The sequence below is a fragment of the Platalea leucorodia genome (assembly GCF_965183815.1).
Source record: "Platalea leucorodia genome assembly, chromosome: 16".
Taxonomy (NCBI): Eukaryota; Metazoa; Chordata; class Aves; order Pelecaniformes; family Threskiornithidae; genus Platalea; species Platalea leucorodia.
Window position 1 is genome coordinate 7,646,844 of NC_138838.1, and position 23,740 is coordinate 7,670,583.

At 42.8% G+C, this 23,740-nt stretch overlaps 2 protein-coding genes across 11 annotated transcripts in view; one reads left to right on the forward strand and one right to left on the reverse strand.

The window, feature by feature from the left end:
• NCOR1 (nuclear receptor corepressor 1) overlaps window positions 1–4,716 on the reverse strand; it is a 75,963-nt gene extending 71,247 nt beyond the window's left edge. For 3 of the 6 annotated variants that reach the window (XM_082328610.1, XM_082328606.1, XM_082328611.1), the window contains exon 1: window positions 2,709–2,839. The gene's annotated coding sequence lies outside the window, so the exon portion shown is untranslated. Of the gene's footprint in view, window positions 1–1,984; window positions 2,009–2,708; window positions 2,841–3,644; window positions 3,703–3,851; window positions 4,020–4,543 lie in introns of those variants that run through there. The other 3 variants (XM_082328608.1, XM_082328607.1, XM_082328609.1) reach the window with 3 other exon arrangements.
• Window positions 4,717–4,904: 188 nt separating this feature from the next.
• Window positions 4,905–23,740, forward strand: part of PIGL (phosphatidylinositol glycan anchor biosynthesis class L) — a gene marked incomplete at its 5' end in the record, with an annotated part of 70,398 nt that continues 51,562 nt past the window's right edge. For 4 of the 5 annotated variants that reach the window (XM_082328626.1, XM_082328628.1, XM_082328629.1 and 1 more), the window contains 2 exons: window positions 4,905–5,187; window positions 10,068–10,167. In XM_082328626.1, the coding sequence (XP_082184752.1) occupies window positions 4,905–5,187; window positions 10,068–10,167 (383 nt within the window). Of the gene's footprint in view, window positions 5,188–5,314; window positions 5,758–6,630; window positions 6,678–10,067; window positions 10,168–23,740 lie in introns of those variants that run through there. The other variant, XM_082328630.1, reaches the window with a different exon arrangement.

Consider the following 23,740-nt stretch of genomic DNA (forward strand, 5'->3'; position numbering starts at 1 on the left):
CTGACTATTTGCATAATTTAGAAATAGCACAAAGCAATATTTACAGACAGCAGTCCTGCATAGGTCAGAAATTTTTATCTGGAACATTTACAGTAGACTGACAAGGTAACACATTCAATTAATAGCTCGTAATCTGAAATACTGATTCAGATTTGACTAAAGAACATAAATGACTTGAAGAGTTCAAGACTGGCATCCAGGAAACGTTTGTTTGCATTATGAAACCACTGTCTGGCTACCAGTCTGTTCTCAAGATTGTACTGTGTTGCAGTGCACCTGCATGAGGCATAGATCCGTTCCAGCTTAAACAATGGTTAAAATCTTAAATTTAAGTAGCTACGCACACTAGAACTCCCAATAGTATTTTTGATCATGCAAGAAAACCTTCATTAAAACCATTTTCTAGGCAAGCATAAAAGAAGAGGAATAAAACATTTCACCAAAACTTTGGCTGAGCACTTTGAAAGAGTAAGTTAAATGTCAATATTAAGAACATAACACAGAAAAAAAAGAAAATATTTTTCTCTAATACAGAAGACTTTTTCAGTTACTTTTATGCATTTAATAGTAGTTGAAGCAGAGTCAGCTTCCCTTCCCTGTGAGCATCTCTCACTCATGCTGTAACTGAAAAATGAAATAACTTAGAAGATGCAGTTAGAGCACCACAAGAACTGTGGAAGGGGACTAGAGGGGGGAAACTGAAAGGAAGCTTTAGAGTCTGTCCTACTTTTGCCACAGTTTTTGAGAGAGTTTTCGATATCCCTTTAGATCACAGTGAAAAACATGTATGCCCAGAAAGAGCAACTAAAACGAGTGGTTGTACGAAATAAAGTGTATTTAAAATAGATCAGCAGCAGCACAATGTAGAAAAGTGAATATACTCCGATTTTGTGCATGTAATTTCAATCTGGAGAGTTACTTTTAATTGATTTGTACAATAACTAACAAGCTAGAGAGAAGTAACACTCATGGAAGGAAACACTTGTAGTTAACATCTCTGCGTGTTAAAAAAATGCACATCATAAGCCTTAGAAAGAAGATTCCAAAATGCTGCTCTTTCCCATGTTTCAGTAACAAGTTTAGGTATTTTAGTGACCAATATCAAACGGTCTATTTCAAACAGGCAAATCACACTGCACATATAGTGCAAGAGAACTTTTTTTCCTTAGCAGCCTACACTATATCACACAGAAAAGCAATGTAAAGAAAAAATTAACCATGCTTTCGCAAAAAGGGTCACTGGAGTTGGCTTGTTTCCTCTGAACTTTTGAATCCTTGGGATAAGCATGAAGGTCTTTCATCCCCCAACACAAGACACCAGATTTCAGCTAACTAGAAATCCACTTCAAATATTACATACTTCCTTTCCAAATGTCAAGGTTGTTTAGTTAATCAGGAATAACAACATTCTGCAGAATAAAATTCCAGTGCAAAATTGCAACAGAACTGCATGGTCCTTACGTGCAGCGACGCAACGCTATGTGTCCACTTATTCAGGCACTTAAACTGTGCCTATGGCCACCCTACTTACCACAATAGTAATGTTTTTTATAATAGCACTGTTTTTTTCCCCTCAAATCATACTGCCTAGGATAAAAATCCCTACCTGAGTTCTAGCAGCTCATAACTATAGTGCTATACCTAAAAATACTGCATAATACAAGCATGCTGACACACAACCAAGTATTCAGAACTAAACACCCCTTTCTCATTGTAATAAGTTGTCCTATTGTTTTTTTTTTTAATTTTACGTTAGACCAATATTTACAGTCACGAAAATGTAATATGCTTGTTAAGACCATATCTGTGAAACAAGAAGAAACAGGTTTTGGACAACAGATTGTTCAGACTACCTACTTACTTACTTGAGCCTGTCTAACACTAACAGTATGTACATTCATCTAGAATCTCATCTAACTGCAACCGACTTGATACCCACGTTTTTTTTAAGTAAAGAAACATCAGTAAGCACAAAGTTCTTTACCATCAAGTCAGAACAATTCTAGAAAAAGCCACTTCCATTGTGCCCTCCAGCAGCCCAGAGATGACAGAAGCTGGGGATGTTTACAGGTCCTATATGAATAATTCAGCATCAGCAACAATTCCCCACCACTGACAACCTCAGCGTGGGGCTGGAGCAGGCGGCCGCGATGCTCCTCCGACACGCCAGCTCTGAAAGCAGGACATCTTCAGGAACTAACGCACTCCTGGCCGAGCGGCCAAGTGGCCGATTTTGAAGAACTGGCCCTTATTTATTTATTTATTTATTTATTTTAACTTGCACTTCTCCTACCTACAGGACAGGGATGAACACCCAACACACCGATGTTCTGGGATTTCTCCAAAAACTTCCATCTCTCACGGCCACCCCCCCGTCCCCTCCGGACCTTCCCGCACACAAACAGCGTGAATGGAGAAAAAAACCCCGCAGGCTGCGGGCACCCCCCGCCCCGGCCCGCACCTGATCCGCCCACCTCCCCCTTCCCCGGCGGCTCCCCCAAGGACCCCCGCCGGCTCCAGCGCCCTCCCCCCGGGGACGAGAACGGCTCTCTCCCCGGTGAGGAGGGAGGAGGAAGGGATGGCCGGGGCCCCCGCCTCTTCCCCCTCCTCCTCCTCCTCCTCCTCCTCACAGCGGAGGCGCTAGGCCCCGCTGCCCCACCGGGCCGCGCCGCCCCCCCGCGCCGCCCCGCCGGGCCCCCTGCCCTTACCGACGGCGCGGCGCTGGGGCGGCCCGGGCGGCAGGCTCTGGCGGGGCTGGACGGTCGCGGCGTCTCACCTCAACCTCAGCGCCACCGCCACCGCCATCTTGCCTCCCCTCCCCCGGCTCGGTAGGCTCCGCCCCCTCTCGCCAGGTCCTGGCAGCTACTGAACAAGCGCCGGCGCCGCCGCTCGGTGCTTTCTACCGGCCGCGGGAGCTCCCCGCTTCCTCCCGCCATACCGATGTGCGGCGCTGCTCGGGCAGCGCCAGCACCTGAGAAGCCGCGGGCGGGCCCGGCGGTGAGAAGGCGGGCTGCTATGCTCCTTCCAGGACCCGCCGGCCGGTGTGGCGGGGAAGGGTTCCCTCCCCCTCCCCGCTGAGGGGGCTCGGGGAGGGGGGGGGGGGGCGCGGCCGCCATGAGGCGAGCGCGGGGCGCGGCGGCGCTGAGGCGAGCGGGTCCCCTCGCCACCGGCAGCCGGTGGGCGCTGCTGAGGCGGGGGCCGGCGGCTCTCCCGGTGATGCTACTGACCGGAGGGGTGGCGAATCGATATAAATTTATAAGAACTGATAACGGGCCCGGAGCGGGGCGCGGGGGGCACCCGCGGAGCCCGCAGGCCGCGGCCGTGCCAATGAATGGGGCCTCTGCGGCCGCGGGCGGCTCAGAGCCGGGGGGCGGGAACCCGTCCCGGGCCCCGAGCATCGCCCGAAGGGCGCCCGGCCCCCGCCGTGCCCTTCCCGCCCCCCGGGCTGCGGCAGCGCCGCCGGCCCCGTCAGGCTCCCGCGCTGTCACTGACGCCCTGCCTCTAGCGACGACCGGCTGCTGACAAGTGTGAGAGAGGTTTAAAATCTCAAATGCCTTTTTATCCCCCCCCCCCCCCGAATGAGGAGTATGTAAATTGTTCCCTCCTTTTTCAATAAGGTTTTTCAAACCCGTGTGGCGTTTTACCTGCAAATATCTGATTCCAGATGTGCTAAGATCACAAATGGATCTCTTACCAGGTTTACTACGGGGGAAAAAAAAGAGATACCATTAGGCAAGATTAAATTATCTCGTTGTTGTTACAATTTCCATTAAATATGAGAAGTCATATCCCACATTTGCAGGACTTGTGCCACACAATCGTTTATTCAGGATAATAAAGCAGAGGCTCACCCTGTGGCAAACAGGATTCCTTATCAACTTATCAAACGTACGAAGTATGTAGTTATTACAGTAGCCGAGTTCCTCTGAAGTGCTAAGTTAAGGTGATGTCACACATCTCCAGGCCGAAGCGTTTGCAGTCTTTAATGCCAGCACATGCCGATGACTACTTCTATTCACCTGGAAGTTAAAAGTGTCCAAATAAAAGCCTGTGAGGACAAGTCAGGCATACGTTTTGTGAGGTGTTACCTGCTCTTCAGATATTGAATTCCTCTGAATTGTTTTCCTCATTTTATGCTTTAAACCTACCCAGCTAACATACTCCACCATGGTTGACTTAAATACGCTTGTCTTCCATATTGCCTGTTAGTCTTGAAAAGCAAAGTTTCCAAGTCATCGTGTATCTGATTGCCTTTTTCATGTTTATTTTACTACTTCCTGTCTCCTTTTGCTCTGCAACCTTCTCCAATGGTTTTCACTTCTGAGACGTACCCAAATGGTTTTTTTTCCCCTTGCAGCCATGCTGGGGATAGCCAGCAGATTTGCAGGAGCAGAACGTGTCTGAAGATAAGCTCCTCTTGCCCTGCTTTTGAGGCTTCCCTTAACCCGCGTCTCCTCCACAGCAGTACAGCGCAGGGATAAAAAGGTACTGCGGCCTGAAAAGCTCAACTTTTGTCACTGTTAGTTATTATTTCTTCACGTACCAGCAGGGCCAGCTGGCGCGCTGCAGGGCCCGGGCGACGCCGGCTCTCCCCACCGACCTGCCCACGGGAACGGCCCCCGTTCAAACCCCGCCCGCGGGGCCCCGCTCCCCGGCTGGGCCCCTGCCAAGCGCGGCGGGAGGCCTGCCGGTGTGCCCCTCCTGCCGGGCAGCCCTGGAGAGGCAGAGCCGGGGCACGTTTCCGCGACGGCGGCCGAGCGGTCCCGCCCCGAGGCGGGGAAGAGAGGGAAGGGGTGGGAAGGGGTGGGAAGGGGCGGGGGGGGGGCCCTTTCGTGCCCCGGAACCTTCCCGCCGCCCCTCCCGTTTCCTGCCGGAGCGGCGCGGCGGGCGCGGCGGCGGTCGCTATGGCAGCGGGGCCGTGGGGCTGGGGGCCGGCGGCGCTGGCGCTGCTGCTCGCGCTACTGCTCGCGCTGCTGCTCGGTGGCGCGCGCCGCCTGCGGCGCCGTTACGCGGCGGACGGGGCCGGCGCCGGCGCCGCTCTGAGGGGAAGGGCGGCGGCGCGGGCGGATGGCGTCCGCCTGTTGCTGGTGACGGCGCACCCTGATGACGAAGCGATGTTCTTCGCCCCTACGGTGCTCGGCTTGGGCAGGGCCGGTGCCCGCGCCGCGGTGCTGTGCTGCTCCGCAGGTGAGGGGGGGACGCGCCGGGAACGGCGGGGCACCCACCCCCGCGGTGCCACCGCGGCCGCCCCTAGAGGCCGGGCTTCCCGCCCGTCACCTCATGGGAAGGCCGCCATGATGTCTTCCCATGTGGGGCCCGTCGCTGTGACGTCAGCCCCGGGCTATGACGACGCGTCAGTGCCTCGGAGCAGCGAGCGGTGGCTGTACCGTGGGGTGACCGCACTCAGCCGTGACGCTGCGTGCGGTGTCACCGTGATGCTACACATGATGTCATTGCTGTGCTGAACCTCAGGGCCCTCTAGGCCCGTGTGGCCATGACAGCGTGGCACCGCCATGAAATACTCGTGCAGCGGAGGAGGTGCCGTGCCATCCGCTTGCGGTTCGATGGCAGGGTTCTGGGTCACGGCGCGCTGTCGTAACATCCCGCACGCTCCGGAGAGCTGCCGCACATGGGTGGCTTTGGTCAGAATGTTACTTTCCGCAGGGTTTCAGCAGCTGCCATCGGTAGCAAAATCTCCCTCTGTATCCGAACCTTGCGCAGTGGTTTCACAATCCAATCTCCTGTTGCAGCACTGAGGTACTTTAAAACTGTGAGGAAGTGTCAGTAAGTTGTAAAAAGGCACTGTTTAGCACAGCCTTTTGGCATCTCCTTGTAATTCTGTCGTCTTGTAGAGGACTTGCTTGGATGATCCAGTTTTCGTGTCATAACGATGCATTCACTGTAACACATCCAAAAATAACAATCCAATCATGGAAAAATAGGCCTGAAGGGAACCCGAGGTCGTGTTGTCCATCAGTCAACCCAAAGGCAGCATCAATGTGTCTTCATCTGCTGCAAGCAAATGTCTAGTTTTTTCTTCAGAACTTCCAGGGAGGTTCCTCAGCCTGTGCGGTCTGTGCCAGTGCTGCATTAGCTTTTCTTCAAATCACTTTTTTCCTGAATCACTGGTGTAATTTAAGCTTGTTTGTTTATTTTTCTTATCATCTGCCATGAACATGGAAATCAGAGTATCCCTTTGTAGCAGCCTCTTACATATTTTAAGACTGTTATCTGCCTCTTCTGTCTTATCTTCTCCAGACTAAACAACCCCATTTCTTGCAGTCTTTCCTCATAGATCATGTTTTCTAAACCTCTGATCATGGTCATCGCTCTCCTTTGGACTCTTCCAGTTGGTTCACATCGTTTTTGAAGTGCAGTGATCAAAAACGAAGCAGTGCTCCCACTGAGGCCTTTCTGGGGCTGAACAGAATGGAAAGATTCTTGCAGGCTCCACTGTTTCCCAGGACAAGGATTTTTCACAGGACGTGACACTCTTGTCTTGTGTTCTTCTCGTGATCTACTGAAGCTCCAGATTTATTTTTTTTTTCTGCAGAACTGATACCTAATCAGTTATTACATTGTTCAGTTTTTTGTGCATAAGAAGTAACCTCATTTTAATTGATCTTTCAGACCATACTGCTATACCAGAATCCATGAGCCAATGGTGAAAACTAAAGGTATTTTTTTTTTATGCTTGTTGAGAGGAGTATCTTAGGGTACAAACATTTACATCTTACACTGACGGCTGCTTATATTTGGGGAAAGGGCCTGCTGTGTTTTTGAAAGCTCCAGCTAGTTCACTGCCAACTTTTCTGTTCTTTATTTTCAAAGCTTTCTTTCATAACAGACCATCTAGGCGAGAAGGCAGGAATTAAGCTATTGTTGAAGTCGTGTGGTGTAATGGTTTTATTGGTCACTCTGTGCCTCCCATTCAAGATTTAGTGCAGAGCTTTCAGTTGTCTTTGCTGAGGGACAAAGGTCTGTGGATACCATTTGGCTTTTTCACAGCTGTGGAGAGATTACTGTAGTGCAACTCTGCCATTCCAGTTTTGGGGACTAATACACTCCTGCTATTAGAGAACTTTCCAAAGAAGTGTTGTGTTTCTGTTTATTTTGTTACATTTTCTTCTTCCTTTACTCCTGATTCAGTGACATGAAACATTCAGCATGTTTGACACTGCCTTCTAGGTACTCTCTTGCATGTCTTCGTAACAGAACTAGCAGCCTATATAGGAGAACACATTCACTGAGCTAATAGATTTTTCTGTGCCTCTTATTAGTCTTTTGGGCAATTCAGATGGTTCATCCTCTCATTGTTTGTATGATTGATGATGACAAGTGAGTTGATCAAAGACTCTGCAAATTGTAACACTGAGACAAAATCATTACTTAGAAACCGTCATACTCACAGTTTTCAGGTATCAATCAAAATGACTTAGAAATGAATTAGAATTACAGCACTGTGGAAAAAAAATCAGTCTTTTCCACACTGAATAATCTTCAGTTGAAATAATAACTCAGTATAAATGTGCTTTGCTCTCTGTAGTAGCTGACTCTGTACTGTGAGTGCTCCATGGATAAGGTCCAGCAGCATCAGCTATTCAGCTGTTTTTGCTCTCAATAGCTGCCCATTTTTTCTTGTTAGCATTTATGTATTCCTGATGTCCTGACACATTTCGCAAGCTGTGGAACATGGATCGTTCCTTTGAGTTCAGTAGAAGTTAGGTATTTTGAGAACAGTGGTACTATTTGGATAAAACATCACCTGCAGTCAGCTATTACACTGCATTGCAGCAAAAGATATGTTATCTTAAAACACTAGTGTCGTTAATGGCCTGGCAAAGAATCAGTCTAAAATAAGTCCCGCTGTACTCATGTAATCCATCTAGTGAAGGTGCACACTTAAATTAATTTTGCTGAAGCTGGAACGTGCAATCTAAGATGCAGACTACCAAGCTGATGTGTTCCTCAGCAAACCCACAGATAATCATTGCCATAGTCTCCTAAAACCATTCACTCACAGTCTGCAAGAAGAGGGTTTTTTCCCCTAGTTTTTTTTTTCCCCTAGTTTTTTTTTCCCCTAGTTTTTTTTTCCCCTAGTTTTTTTTTCCCCTAGTTTTTTTTCCCCTAGTTTTTTTTCCCCTAGTTTTTTTTTCCCCTAGTTTTTTTTTCCCCTAGTTTTTTTTCCCCCTAGTTTTTTTTTCCCCTAGTTTTTTTTTCCCCTAGTTTTTTTTTCCCCTAGTTTTGTTTTTCCCATAGTTTTGTTTTTCCCTAGTTTTCTTTTTCCCTAGTTATTTTTTCCCTGTTTTTTTTCCCTAGGTTTTTTTTTTTTTCATAGTTTCCCTCTCTGAAAATTTTACAAAGCTTGCTAGCGATGGCTCGGATTGCAACACTGCTTGAGAGAAATGCTAGATTTAGATGATTCACACCCACAACAATAAAAAGTTCTAGTGTAATTCAAGACAGCTGACTACGGACTTGAATCATACATTAATACTCAGCTGTATTTTTTTCATTTTATTGCTTCAAAGTTAAAATTGGGTTGCAAATACTGCCCTGCACAGGGCAACGTTCTGGAAGGGGCCATTGCGGCTCTGGCATGGACTTTGTGTGGCTAATGCCAAGAAAAAATAAGGAAATGTCAGGGCAAGATGAGACGAAAATAATTCAGTGAAGAAGGAGGCAGTGTTTTAAGATAATGGACCCTGCTTCCCTGCTAGCTGTTGGTCTCAGTCTGTTATAACTTTTCCCAAATGCCTTATCTAAGTTCGGTTTTCTCTCTTTTGGTTCTATAAGTTCTTTGCAATCTTGCCATATTAGTTTCTGCCTGGATTTCCTCTGTGAATGATGCAGACTTCTGAGAAATCTTTGTCTCAAAACAGATATTGTTATGATGGAATTCCTCATTTCTTCAAATCCTTTTAGTTCCATCACTGTATTCTATTGCAGTGTCCTAGTGTTATATGACAATTACTGCTCATTAGAAGTGGCCCAGAATATACTATAAGCTTTAATCACTTAAAGAATACCCCGTGGGACAGGCTTTCCATGTGTTATCTCAACAATTCTGTTCCACGTACTTTGGACTTGCTGTTCAGCTTGGCTCTGTGGGCCTATGCTGTTACGAGTACAGGAAGGAGTTCACAGCAGCATGTCTAATGGCGAAGGAGGAGTAGCTCTTTGGCCCTTCCTAAGGAGATTAATTATTACTGATTTGTTGTGAACACTTGTTTTTAAAAAAGTGGACTAAGATCCCACTAACCTCTTTCACAGGGACAACCTGGAAGTTTGCCAGTGGTAACAACTTTCAGTCACCTCACTGGAAAGGCAATTTCTCCTGTGTTTATGAACAGATCTTGCTCAATTGTTTTGTAGTATATTGGTGACTTCCATTCAGAAAACTGTAAGCAGTTAGTTCATGTATATGCATATTAGAAGACACTTTTTTTTTCCTCCGCAAAGCATGGTCAGCCTACGGAATTCACTAAAAGAGACGTTAAATCTTGCTAAAAATTTAACAATATTCAGAAGTGGATTAGGCCTATACCAAAAAAAACCCCAAAAGCCCAAACAAAAAACTCAGAAGAGCTTCAAGGAATAAGACATTTGCTAATCAAACAGGTGGTTGGAAGCAATTTGCCAAGCAGGCTATTCCAGAATTGTTGTTTGGAAGATCTCCTGTGTCTTTCGCAGAAGCACTTAACTTTGGCCACTCTTAGGATGGGGATACTGGACTGTTTGGACCACTGATCTGATTAGACCTGGCAATTTCTGATGTCCTTGCCAAATAAGCTCATGAACGGCTGCAAACCACACTCAGTGCGTAAACATGAGGAATGCAGTCAAGGTGGGCAGAACTTTGCCTCAGCTTTTTACCCTGAGCTAAGCCAGGTGTTGCTCAGGCAAAAGCTATGGAGTTTGTCCCCTGCAATGGATCTGTTCCTCAAATGACGCCCTTTTATGTAATGTGTGATGCTCACGCTTAGTGCTTTGAGAAAGAAAAGAGGAATTAATTCCAAGCTAACCTAAACTAAGTTAGACAGTGTTGCTGTGTTTGATATTTTCAGGAAATTACTACAATCAAGGAGAGATTCGTAAGAAAGAACTGGAACAGAGTTGTTTTCTTCTGGGGATTCCTGCTTCCGATGTAACAGTCATTGATCACAGGTAACCAGTTTTCATTTATAACATAATTTCATTGCAGTTTTTAAATAGGGGATGAATTTCACTTTAAAGTTCAGTGAAAGCATACTGTGTCATTCTGAAAAGTCTTCAGGAATCTCAAAAAAAGCCCATATTAGATATGTTTGTTAACTCTTAACATAAATCTAATTAATGCAGAAGACAATTGAAGTTTATAATGGGTTTATAATCGTAACCCCTAGGTTAAGCTCTGTTGATACAGCATTTAGAATAATGATAGCCATACTTGTTGGGGTCTGGCACAGTGTGTTTGGGCAGCATGATCACATTTTGTTACACTTGTTGCAGTGTTATACAATTACCAATTCTCTGAATTGCTTGTGGCAGGTTTGTCTGTAGGCTAGTCTTTACAGGGTTAGTGTGGAATTCTATTATATTTACAATCTGCTTTAGTCCTGGTTAAAGACAAAAGTGAATTGCAGTATTAAAGGTAGTCCATAATAACATGACAGTAAGATTCTTTCAAATTCAGCCATGCAAGATTTCTGTTTTTCTAAGGTGCGATGTTGTTTTCTTTAGTTGTGTGTAGACACAAAGGTAGGTGATAAAGCTGACACTTTGTTTTGGGAATAATTCAGAACTCTCTTCTGGGAAGGTGATTTAAAACTTTGAATCAGTGAAACTCAGAACTAACATCGTAAAGGCCTCTTAAATTGCCCGATCACTGTCTATCTGGGATTGATAGTTGCTGAACTAGATACTGATTGCTAGGAAACATGGTACAAGTGGTTGTTTCAATTGTAAACAACTATCATACAATCCATAAAGAATATTTTTGTTTATGAAGAAATGACTTTAATAGTAACATATTGATTTAAAGCCATGCCAACTACAAAAGTCAGAGTTGAAAAAAATCTGGCTCCAGGCAGGCCTTTTTCCCATGAACATATTTTCCCTTAAGCTAAGGCAACAGAAACCACAGTCCAGAATATGAATCTTCTTGAGTTCCTTGCTTTTTTTAGCTTTAGGTTTCTCTCCAAGTTTTCAGCTCACTTAGGAAAACAGCATAGGAGTTGTTTTTCCTTTGGAATGAAAAGAGATGTTTCCGTTCACTTCTCATGAACTGGTTTTGGATAACTTCAAGTTTTGTAGTACAATTGTATGACAATGCCCAAAACATTTTGGGGAGGGATAAGGAAAAAAGCTGCTAAGCTTTGCTAAGCATAAAGTCTGCTCAATGAACCATCTTTTGAAATTAACGCAGAGCCCAGAGGCCTACTGGCCTTTCATCCTCTAACGCAATGTGAGGTTGGTTCGTATGTGATGCAAGTTTCCCAACACTGCTCAGTCATCCCCCAGCGTACACAGTCCAGAGGACTGCTTTTTGCAAGTAATACTTTGGTTTGCGCTGCAGGAAGGTGAGGGCCGTTTCAGAGAAATAGCTTGGATCATGCCTCTCTATTACTTTCTTTACTAGTATGACACATATTTATGTAAGTAATGACTGATACGTGATTTCCCCTGGTGAACGCAGTGCCTGAAAAGACAGATCAATCCCATTGCCCAGAGCTTCTGGGCATGGACTAGAATGTACAACATTGTTCTAAGAAACAGGTTTAGATTTGAGGTCTTTATCTCTGAGGTTAGATTGCTGTGAGATAACCATCAAATCGTCTAACTTTGTTGTGTGTTCAGGGAGTGAACTGAAGTGAAGTTCTTGCTGAATTTTGCTCAGAGCTTGTTTACACAGTGAAGTTAAGTGTGTTTGCAGTGCATTATTTACTCTGCAATAGCTCACCATGTGGATGCTCTTTATGAAAAACATCTGTGGATCAGCTGTTAGCAAAATGGTAGAGGATCAGGAATAATTTCTAGATGACACTGAATTTTTGGAGTAGTTAATTTTTAGAGTACTATTTTACAATGGTTTAGACAAAGCACTGGGACTCAGGGTTCTTGAAACTTGCTCAAAATTCCTGGATGCCTTAAGGTCAGTAGCTTTCCTATGCCTCTGTTATGACTTCTGTAATTTACAGATTATACTAAAATATTTGCCAATATGGCATGATGTGAAACTTGCTAAATTAGTAAGTTATTTGCCGCTAGATTTCCGTGTAAATGCATGTCTACAGAATACAGTTCAGGAGGCTGTTCCTCTAGCATTTTGTCTTCCGTAGGCACTGTTTAAGATCAGAGCCCTTTGGCTTTTTTTGTTCCCTTCCTAACCCTTCAGAAGATAATTTTCCATCAATATAAAGAACTAGCACATTGCTTAGGGACTGCAGCTGGCATGCTGCCCATCTAACATTTCTTATACAAACACTGGATGCTTTTACATTATCCAAGCTGCAGACTTGTATTTTGGTAAGGAAAGCCCAAAGGATTGCTAGGTCTGGATCTGCTCCAGCCATTGTAGTGTGGAGCTGAGTCATGCTGCTTCCTCTTTCTTTGCATGATCTACAAGTGAGTGAGTAGAATTTTCAAGATGTAAAAGGGGAAATACATCTGAAAAGCAAGGTGATTGACTTGCTCTGTAATCTCACTTGGCCAGGCAGGTATAAAATCAACGTGACATTTTGAATTGTGTGTGAACTTGTAAAGAGAAAGCTTCAGTCAGTCAGCCTATGATGAAATCTGTGTTAAAGACCAATTCCTTATTAAGTAGTTCCTTGTCTTAAACATGACTCTCTCAAGTATAGCCAGGATTCCTAGGGCAGGACCAGTTCAGTCGCTATCAGACAACTGCTTTGCACTGATTCTTCAGCGGGTGTTTGATGTTGTTACTGTTTGTTACCTCAGTTAAAGACAACTCAAGTCTTCTGCACAAATATGGTCCCAAACTGTACCCACATTTCAGCCCTGGAGATTGGAGGTCCACATCAATCTCCCGCAGAAAAGTTCTTTGCTGCAGAGGGCAGGTCCGGGAGTGGAAAGGGGCATGCATTACCATGCAGCACCCACTCACTGTAGGTGAACAGATGGTCATGCAGACAGCCTTTTCCAGACTATTTTCAATTAAAGCACTGGATTCTTCCTACTTGTGAAAAGTACAGGCCAGGCACCAAATTCGCAGAGGTGTCCCCTGAGCTGTCATGTAATTATCATAGCTCCAACACTACACCAACTGAACAGCTGCTTTTAAGAGAGAAAAATTTTACAGTCTGCTTTTGTTACCATTCCCACACTAGGCTTAATACTTGGAGCAGCCCAGCTCAGAACTAGGACTTGTATTGTTTAAAGTTAATTTCTGTACTGTGACAATTATTCCTGCTGCTGAGTGAGGGAGGAGTAGCAGGAGAGTGGGGTCTGAAACTCAAGTAAGATAAAATTCACTTCGTTAATGATATAAATGGTAATGTAAATTCTGTGCTTTTGGTACATTTTTATCGTCTTACGTGCTGCAACAATGGACTTTTTGTAGCTGTAAAGATGAGAGATAATTTATCTACTGTGCCATGATACCAGCTAAATTTTCACAAAGACTGGTATAGTTGTACAGATCTGCAGTGAAGGTAAAACAGGCATAGCTAAAATATGAGTGGTATGGATACCTTTAATGCAAACACAGACTAACTCAGCTGACAAATCTGCTACAATGATACGTCTAAAATAGTAGGTAAATCAGATGCTAATTTACCTAGATTCTTGTGGTGGCAGAAGGATCTAATTTATAAAGCATTTGGCTGCACTGCAAACAAAAAGGGACATGCATTTTCACCAAAAGTTCTGTTGTTCTTTAGGCATGTGTTAGACTTTGCTGCCAGATTTAGCTTAAAGTTTAAATTGCTGTGGTGATGTATGGGCAAATGATCCACTTAAAGGACACGAGAACTTGCAGAGCAGGGCAGAACTTCCTCCCTTGAGAAGAACAAGTCTGAGTTACTGATTTGCACTCGAGATGTGTGGCAAAGACAAGGTTCAGCTTAGCAAAAGGAGAGCTTGTAAACAAGTAAAAAGCGAGTCCTGCATTATCATAAAACACAGAGATGGTTTCTCTTCCCTTGTCTTTAGAATATGCAGAAAAGAATGCTTCAGTAGCAATGTGAAGAGAAAAAATGTTCGTGTAAGAGCTGCTTTGGGTGCTGTTCTTTGATGTGGCAGTGCTACACGTTTTCTTGGTTGTTGATCTGTCTGGTCTTGAGAACATAGTGAGATGAAGGTGCTCTTGTCTCCAAAAATAGTTATCCGGTCACAAGTCATTGCCATGGTTTTGGACTTGTAAGTGTACTTTGTCGGGAATTTACTTAGAGCTGAGAAAGCTATCTGTAAGTAATTAATCTGTGAATACATGCTCCTGAGCTAGAAAGCTCTCTCTCATGGTATATGGAAAACTATGAGTTAGTATTTAATTGATCTAATATTAAGAGTTAGTTAAGCTCCCATTAACGTTGAGCACATCTGCCAATGCTCTGGCTGTCTACTAGTCTGTAACATTACACATAAACAGGAGGTGTTTTCTAAGCTGTTTTAAATTTCTGAAGAGAACAAGCATAAAGGAAGCCCAAATTATTCTTTTTTTCTAATATCTGTTTTGGCTTCACAGAAAGATAAATATCAAGCATTTTACTGTAGCTTCTGAAGCTTTTGTGCATGGTTGTACTGGACAGAAAGTAAAACTGACTGTTTGCATCTTTAATATGACAGAAAATATTTGGCCCAAGTTTGCACTGCAAAGAAAATAATAGCTGAGATTTGTGTAAACTAGAAAATTTTCCATTCACAGTACAAAGGCTTACTGCAAATAATGTTACATCTGTTTCCAAGTTTCCATGGAAATTGTGCTCCATTCACTTTTTTATTATTATTATTTCACTTAAGTCCAAAAGGGCTTTGATTAGACAATGCACAGCAGAGAGGACATCTGCCCATGCAGAATGACAAGCTGTCTGCAAGTTTTTTATGAGGCTGCAGAGAGGCTCAAATTCTTTTTTTTTTTTTTTCATATAATAATTCTTTGCTGTTGAGCTTGGTTTTTCCCCCCTACAAGGTAAATAGGCTTTATTGCACTTCCTCGTGTTTAATTTCTAACAAACTTCCCATGTCAGAGAAGTGAGTCTGTAAGGTCATGGGAAAATATATTCTTAAATAAATTGGGTGTGTGTCTGACAGTGATGATCAGAAAGATATAAAAACATTCAGACCCTTCAGAGAATTAAATAAGTAGCTGGAAATTTGAACCTTTTAATTAGAATTTAGAAGCATATATATAGACAGTTAAGAGGTATATCCCATTGATCCAGTTCGGTTTTACTGTATTTGGGTGGTTCATTGATGGCTTTATTGATTCGAAGGCAGGGTGCTAAGCGCATGAGAGCTGAAGATGCAAACTATATAGTAAGAATATGTACTGCACTTAAGAAAGCTTGCCTGAAAACTGGGGGCACCAGGAGAAGTGCAGAGATAAAATCCTGGCCTCGGTGAAGTCTGGTGGCAAAGCTATCAGTGATTTTGTACCAGTTTCTGGCTCACTCATTTGCAAACCTGTGTCATCTTGCTGAATGGGATTTTTTAAAAATGTGTTTGTCTTACTTATGTGTTTCTGATCAGAAAGGTGATTTTATTCCCCAATGTTTCTCCTTTCCCTGTTCTTATATTTCATATTTTGTGATCAGTATTTAATAGTTTTAATTCTGCTGAAATAATTGTGGTAATTAGTTACATTCTCTCTTCCTAAGTTCCTCGTGGTATTATAGTTTGACGTTTTATTTTATTGCTAATTCTAAAGAGCTGATCTACGTGCTGATTAAAATTGCTGCCATGCTTTATTCTAGAAGAGCTGCATATTTCAGTAGTGAGTGATGGGATTATCTTCATCTTACTTATCCCAGAAACACTGTAGAGGTCTTTATTTTTTGCAGAATTTTCTTTAATTAAGAATGGCATCTGTGGGACCAGAAAATCTTACATGTAAATTGGTCGCACATTCAGTGTGTATTACAGGGAAATCAACCTACATCTTTTGAATCAGTCAAACATACTCGTAATCATCCTGAATACTAACACGCTTTACCATTGCAAGAAGACATGAAGCCTTTGTCAGTCAGGTGGGTATCTTGCTGTTTATGTAATCACTGTAGCCAAATTTCACTCCCGCTTAGTGTAATTCTTGAAATTTAAATTTTCTTTGTGAGAAGACAATAAAATATTTGGCCACCTATTTTAATTTACATTTCTAAACAAACAGATAATTTTTCCAAAATGCTTACCACATGGCAGCTCATGCTGATATTTTGGGACAACAGAACACTTCATAAAAAGGCTTATATCAAAGTCTGCCTTCCAGCTTCTGCTTTTATGTGTTGCGCTATGCAATAATTTAAGAGGAAATTCTTCTGGGGATTGAGATGACTCTCTACCCTTCAGGAAAGCTGCTTTCTGAAACAAAGGCTTGTATTGCAGTAAGTTAGGTTTAGCTATTTTGTCCTAAGTTAGATATTTTCCTCAACAAGGAAATCTGCCCTTTTGCTTCCCTGGGACTTCTGTGAACCAGGTCCTTTCTCAGCTTTCTAGCATAATTAATTCCCTTGCTGTAGAAAAAGGGGGAAGGGTCTGTGGTGAAAGGGAAAATGATCCTTTCAGTGCTAAAGGGGCATGTCCCCCAGATTACCTCTGTAGAGCAATGAGCAATGGCCCATTTCAAAACATTCAAGGATTCTCCCTCGGATGTCAACAGAGACCTGTCAAACCACGTCAGTGAAGTCACAGCAGGGTTTGATTAAGAGCAAGAGTCCGGCCAGAGAAGCCAAGGGCTCTGAATAAATGCAGGAGGAAGTGAAGGAGTACTGCTAAAGGACAAAATGTCTTTATGGAAATCAAATCAAAATACTAAGCATTGAGATTTATACTTTTAATGCTCAAGATTATTTTAGCAGAAAAAAAAACATGAAATACTGATCTCAAAACATAAAATATGAGAACAGGGATCCCAGCCACCCCCCAAAGCTGATGCAAGTTTGAGTCAACTTAAAAAACATCAGCACTAGTAAGCTAATAGAAAGAAAAGAAGTAAGGCTGTGCATAATAGCTGTGTTTCAGGAGTCTGGGAAAACTGGCTAGGGCTGAAGACAGGGAAATGCGCTAAAACAGGGAAATCCACTAGAAGTCATATTTTTTTTGTTCTTTCTTAGGTCATACCTTCAGAAATGCCTTTTACTATTCTTTTATTAATGGCTTTTAAAAGTCCCCCACATATGTTAAAGACAGGCATCTTCTTTGGAGCAAGGAAAGCTTCAGTGACCCATCCTGAATTTGTGGGTGGTTCGTGTCCCAGCTTTGCCGTCTCCTGGTAACACAGATATGCTGACTGGAGCGATTCTGTAACTAGACCACTTGTGTCCATGCAGAATGAAGTGTCTTTGGGTTTGCTAGTTTCCAGTATAAAATTCAGTATTTCATATTAAAACATTTTGAGTGGACTTTCTTCATGATACTAGTAAGCTACCGACATAGAAAGATACAGTCATTAGATTAAAGTTATTTTCAACAGTTATACCCAAGAGTCCCCTTTTGAACATGACAAACTATAACAACCTATTTATTTTGCCAGTTACATGGTGGAACAATACAGTGTGTTTTGCCAACAGACACCCTGAGGAACTAATGGAGAATGACAGGCGTTTCCCCTTTGACCCCGCAAGGTTCCCTGCTTTGATAGCCCAGCAACATCTCTGTTAGTCACTCATCTTAACCTGCAGCTGCAAACACCTTGCTGTTAGTGATAGGCAGACTGCGGTCTTTTATCAGAGAAGAGAAAATGGTCAACTCTTTTCCTTAAAGAGTAACAGTTACACCAAATAGTTACAGTAAGTTAATCAGAGGAACAAACAGAAAAAAATCTAGCATGGATTCAGCTTAAGCTTTTGAATCTCTGCATTCCTCCCAGCTTACTCAGGGAAAATATATTCCTATTTCTACTGGGAACACTCTTAAAAGCCTTCTCACAATAATGGATTGGGCGTTAACGCCTTGTTCACAAGAACTGTGTGGTTTCTTTGTGTGTTCTCATAATCTTATTTTAATTGTAGCTACAGTACAAAATGTTGAGTGCCTCAGTTAAAATAAAGCTGTGAGATCTGAGGCTACGACATGATTTGGAAACATCATCCACTTGCATCTGCAATGGACTTGCATTTTCTGCACGTCAGGTAATTACTGTGCTGGAAAACAGAGGAGGGGGATTTGCAGCCACTCTTGGTCAAACTCCTGCTTGGGATTCAGATTCTAGAGAAGTGCAATTACATCAATTCCTGTTTTTCCTAAAGGTCAGGATCCTAGCTGTACTAGGTAGCTCCTGCAGTTAGTGTCTATCTGTACTCACACTTTAGTTGAAGGTAATTGCAGTAACTTCCCTCAAGTTGCCTCAGTCTCTTGGGGACAAGAAGTTTCAGTGTGTCCAGGGGCCTCATGACATTAAAACCAGTTGTTGGTTTATTCCTGTTCCCTTCATCTAACTTGGCTAGTTCAGACAGTCACTAGAAAATTTATGGAATAACCAATATCTGAGCCTTGGGAGCAAGGCTCTTATTAGGCTTATTAAGGACAGAATGTTTCCAATTACAAGGCATAGTGTTAAAGGCTGTCGTCGGATCACTTTAAATGCCATGATATGCTGTCTTGCTGAATGCCAGCAATATAATTCTCATTTCTTGAGTTTGTTTTCAAAATTCCCATTGAAGTCAGAAGGCATCTCCTATGCTGGCAGCTAGTAAGAGAACATAGGAAGCAATGCCTACAGTGCCTGAGGGATGAGAGGGAAGCATTCCCTTCTATGGCAGACTCAAAGGGTTGAGCTGATGAGCTGCCGAAGTAGGGTGTCCTTGGGGCCTTTGGAACAGGGCCATGGGGTGATGGAAATTCCCGAGAATTTCACCTCTCCCTAAAAATAATTGCAGGGCATTCAGTGAGGACCTTTCTGGCTTTTTTATATAAAAAGACAATGTCAGGATACGATAGGGAAAAAAAAAAAGATTTGCTTTGTGGATGTCACTCCTGAGTAATAAATGGAGATGTTACTTTCATGTTGATTGGAGTATTTTATATTTCATAGGAATAGCAATGTTTGGACTGCAGACACTGTAAAGGCTCAGTGGAATTTTTGTGAGGATATAAACTTACAAATTCTGTGTTTTTATACAACATATGTTTTGGGTCTATATCAACCCAATTCTTCCACATAAGTGGTAGAACTGGAGCTGTAGAATCTTGGACGTCTTAATTTCTTTCTTTCCTCAGAGCCACCTTCTGGTCCCACCAAAATCAGTGGGAGGCTGGCTGTTGACTTCAGTAGGACCAGAAATTGTCATTGAAACAGTCAACAAGAGAAGACAAAGTCTTGTTTAAAAAAATGTTAGTATGGGGAAAGTTGAAAAAGCAACTGTACAATGGATGTTGTGTAAAATGTGTTTTCTCTTAATGACCTTCCAGTTCAGATTGGCTCTGTTTACATACAAATCAAAAGCTGGTTTGTCTCACTGCCAGCACAGCAAAACTCAGTCTGGGATCTGAATATCCAGCTGTGTCTTTTGACTCTGACATCCTCCCAGTAATAAAAGTTGTGTGGCTGGGATTTGGCTAGAATTGCAGATGATGTGTGAGCCAGAATTGAATTCAGCCTGCTCTTCCTCTGCAAGACAATAGAAGTTAAAACTTGTTTGTGTCAATAAAATAAGCATATACGACTCATAACTCCTCAGGGACCAGATATGGTGAATAAGATGCTTTTTTTCCATCATCACATTTCTAACTCTGACCAATGTTAGTAATAAGTCTGTGAGAACTCAGACTTTTGTCTTCCTCATTTCAAAGTTGGAGCAGAAGCTTTTGTGGAGTTTACCTGCAAAGATGCAGCATCCAGAGAATAGACATAATTATGACAACCTTTGCAGAGCTATCTAATCCAGGTTCCTTGCTCTTCACTTTCAAACTCCCTGAAGGGTACACTCTGTTAAGTGCTGTCTTTGCTCTGTAAGCCTGTACTTCTTAACAGCATCCCTGCAGATCGACAAAGTGACAAAGACAGTAGCTTCTTCACAGGTAAAATGGTACTGCTAGCATGCCTATTAGTTATCACTTTCCTGTTTCAGTCTTTTCTCCAATGGTGTGTTAGTAAACTAGGCTGCTTTGTGTAGCAGAGGCTCTCAAACATTGCATTACAAAGGTTTCTTTTTGGTAGCTTGTCAGGAACTTGGGTGCTGCACCTTGTGAGACAGATGCCAGAGGAGCGTGTGGTGATGGAGAGGTTTCAGGTCCTGGGGTACTGACTGGATGTAGGCAAAGCTATCTCAGTTCGTCAGGGAACAATGCATGATGAAACTGTATATATATATATGTCTTCTTTCTCATAACGATGGTGAAAGGTCTGGCTGCAGTACAGAGCTCCGTTAGCAATTTCACTTGCAGGTTGCACTTTGGCCAGCTCATTGTAAAAGACTGCTTGTAAAGCTGCATTTATCTCCACTTTTTCCATTAATAAAACCCTATTTGACAGACAATTGAAAGCTCCTCCAGTTGACTGTATCAGTGTGGACCAGCAAAGGTCTTCTCAGCAGTCCAGAATCTGAGGCTCCCCAAACGCTTCTAGCTGACTGCAGTGGGGTGCTGCTCTGCAGCAGCATGATCCAGGGCCGCCTTTGGCAGCATCCTACAGCAAGAGAATTCCCATTTGTATTTTCTTGGCTGAGTTTGTTGTGACATGCCCTGTTATTTTTGCATTCTGTGTCCATTCTGAAGTTCCCCCAGGCATCCCTTCCAATAAAACATTGTATCACTGAGGAAGTGAAGCCATTAAAAGTGAATGCTTTCGCCAAACACTTGAAGCAAATACAATCAGCTCTCATCTACCAGAATTGGACTTGCAAGTTGACATTGCAAAATTTGGGAAGAACAATAGTCCTTTCTTGAGTGGTTTGATGTAGTTTTTCAAAAAGCTGAGCTGCCCTGTTATTTTTTTGCCACATCATGAATGAAGGTTTTATATTTGCATAGAACAAATGTAGAAGGGTTACCGAGCAAAGTAGTTAAGAGCATGGAGCTTCACCCTTCAAAATCCTTTTGAAGGAAGAGGAATTTTACATTCTCTGCTGAACTCTGCTAAGGTCTCTGACCTTCTCTGTGTTTTACTTTCATCCTCTAATAATCCTGCCTTTTTGCAGAGCTGTGGGGATGCACCAATTACTGTTTACATACTATTCTCAGGGTGTGAAATGCTGTATAGTGTTAAGGATCATTATTAAAGTTTTCCTTGCTAGTCAAAGGGTTAATTTCTTTCTCCAAAGAAGGAGATCTGATTTAGGTTTGGCAGGGGAGGAGGGAAGACAGAGGATTTTGTTCTGCAGGAAACTAGGTCAGCAGGTTTTTATTATCGTGCTCGACAGCCCAATGTGGTTTGCATTTAGGAATGAACTCAGTTGACATTCTGTATGGTCGATTTCCTCTTCCCAGAAAGCAGGCCTCAGACATCGCTCCATACATTATGGCTTTCCCAAATTGAATGCAAGAGAATATTTAGCTGAAGAAGCTCAGGCAGTTGTGAGTTTGTTAGATACGTTTTTAGAGCTGTCTGTCAGGAGTGCCTCAGGAACACAGAATGAAGTCCAGGATATTTTGGAGAGGAGGAACAATAGGGCTAGAATCTTAGTCACTGAAGCGCATCAGAATCACAGAGATCGTTGTTTTTACACCTCATCTACTGATGATTGTTCTTATAGTCTGTAGCATTGTTTGGTTTTTGTTTGGATGTGGTCAGATTCTGATCTTGTTCCTGCCAAAGTAAATTCGGACTAATTCCCTTGCTTTCTCTGAAGCTACTGCCCTGTGTGGCTGAGATCACAGTGTGGTCCTGCAGATAACCTATAGATAGGGAGTTTTCCATTATAACTTTTGGACCATCATGACTGATAAAAGATTTGAATAATCCAGAATCTTTTTCACATCTTCCAGCTTTCTTGACCATATAGCCTGGAGCGTATTCTTTTCCTGCGCAACTGAGAACAGATGTCTGTATTCTTTACCTCTGCCTTTTGAAGACCAAATTGTGGCAGACATCACACATGTTGGAGAATTCAGGCTGCCTTTCTTTATAGATTATTTTGACTTTACTGAATAATGAAAATCCAAGTACATATAACTTAAAAAACCCCCTACTTTGTTTTGATTGTAGGGATCAGGTAAGGGTGATGGAGCTTAGAAAGACTATTGGTAATGTCTAGGAAAATTTCTGAGTAATAGGATTTAAGGCTGAGCATCTATTTCCAGTTTTATACTCTTGTTGTTTTACAGACTTTAATGTGAGTTAATGGCTCTTCAGCATAATAAAATCATCTAATTTTGTCCTGTTCTAGTTTTTATTCAGTTCTGGCATCGAGAAACCCAGACATTTTTGCAAACCAAGTTTGGCTTTTAAAGCTGAACAAGGAAAATACAGGCAGTACTGAGAAGATCAGACAGCAGTAGGTTGCCAGCAATTCCTGGAAATAATGGAGTTTCACAACCATTCCCTGCAGATTGGACATTTAGGGAGGAAAAATATCCTTGTGGCTTACATGGACAGAATAATGAAAATGCAAGGTCTGTTGAGAAAGTTTATTATGGTAAAAATTCAAATGCCATTCTAGGGTTTAAACCAAAGAGCAGGATATCAAATGCCTCAAAATGATGACAGCATAGAAATAATACAGGTCAGAAAATTGCATACAGTCTCTCCCGAACTCGCTTTAATGTCATGTTAGGCTGTACATTTTAGTTGTCCAATGCCTTTGACTCTTTAAACAGACTCAGCTGCAATAAATGTGCTCATATAATCTTTTGAAATATGAACAGTGATGAAGAAAGTTGGTATTTATGTAATACCCTTGTGCTCTTACACTGTTGGCATCTGTGGCTGAGCCAAGAAAATGACAGCGCATGTCAGAGTGAGAGGCATAGAGAGGACTTGTAGCGGGCAGACACGTACAAACAATAAACATCCGAGCTGAGGCAGCATTTTGAAAATTACCTTCTACATAACGAAAACAGAAGGGGTTGTGGGAGAATCTCCATAGCTTCATTCGGGGATGACGAATTATTTTATTCAAATTCGTAGCAACTCAGAAAATGTCACTATGTTGGCTTGGGTTGTATTCCTTATTCCCTAAATTGAACTAAGTGGGATTAAACTCTTAGCTCAAGAAATGAGAGATGGAAAAGACTCACTCTCTCTCCTGTAGTGGCTCTCCAGAATGTATATTATATTTCTTGAGGCTGTCAGCCAGGTGAAGCTTTTGGGATGTGACTCATAGGATAAATAAGTTCGGTCATTCTCGCTGTGAATAAAAGGGGTAAAATCCTACAGTTTTATAAAGGCTTTTTCTTCCCCAAGAGAGTCCAGAAAACATCACAAATCATTAGCATATCAGAGCTGTCACTGAAAATACAGTAGCTTCTGGGTTGAAACAGCAACTGTTAATAGCACTCAGTAATGCCATGTGTATGAAAAATGTCTGCTGCTGTATATTTGTGCTCTTTCAAATGAATGAATGAACTCTAGAGTTTCTAGACTGAAAATGAGGTTGGTAATGTAGAAGAGCCGTGCATGTATGTCAGCAAATGAACAGATGCTTGC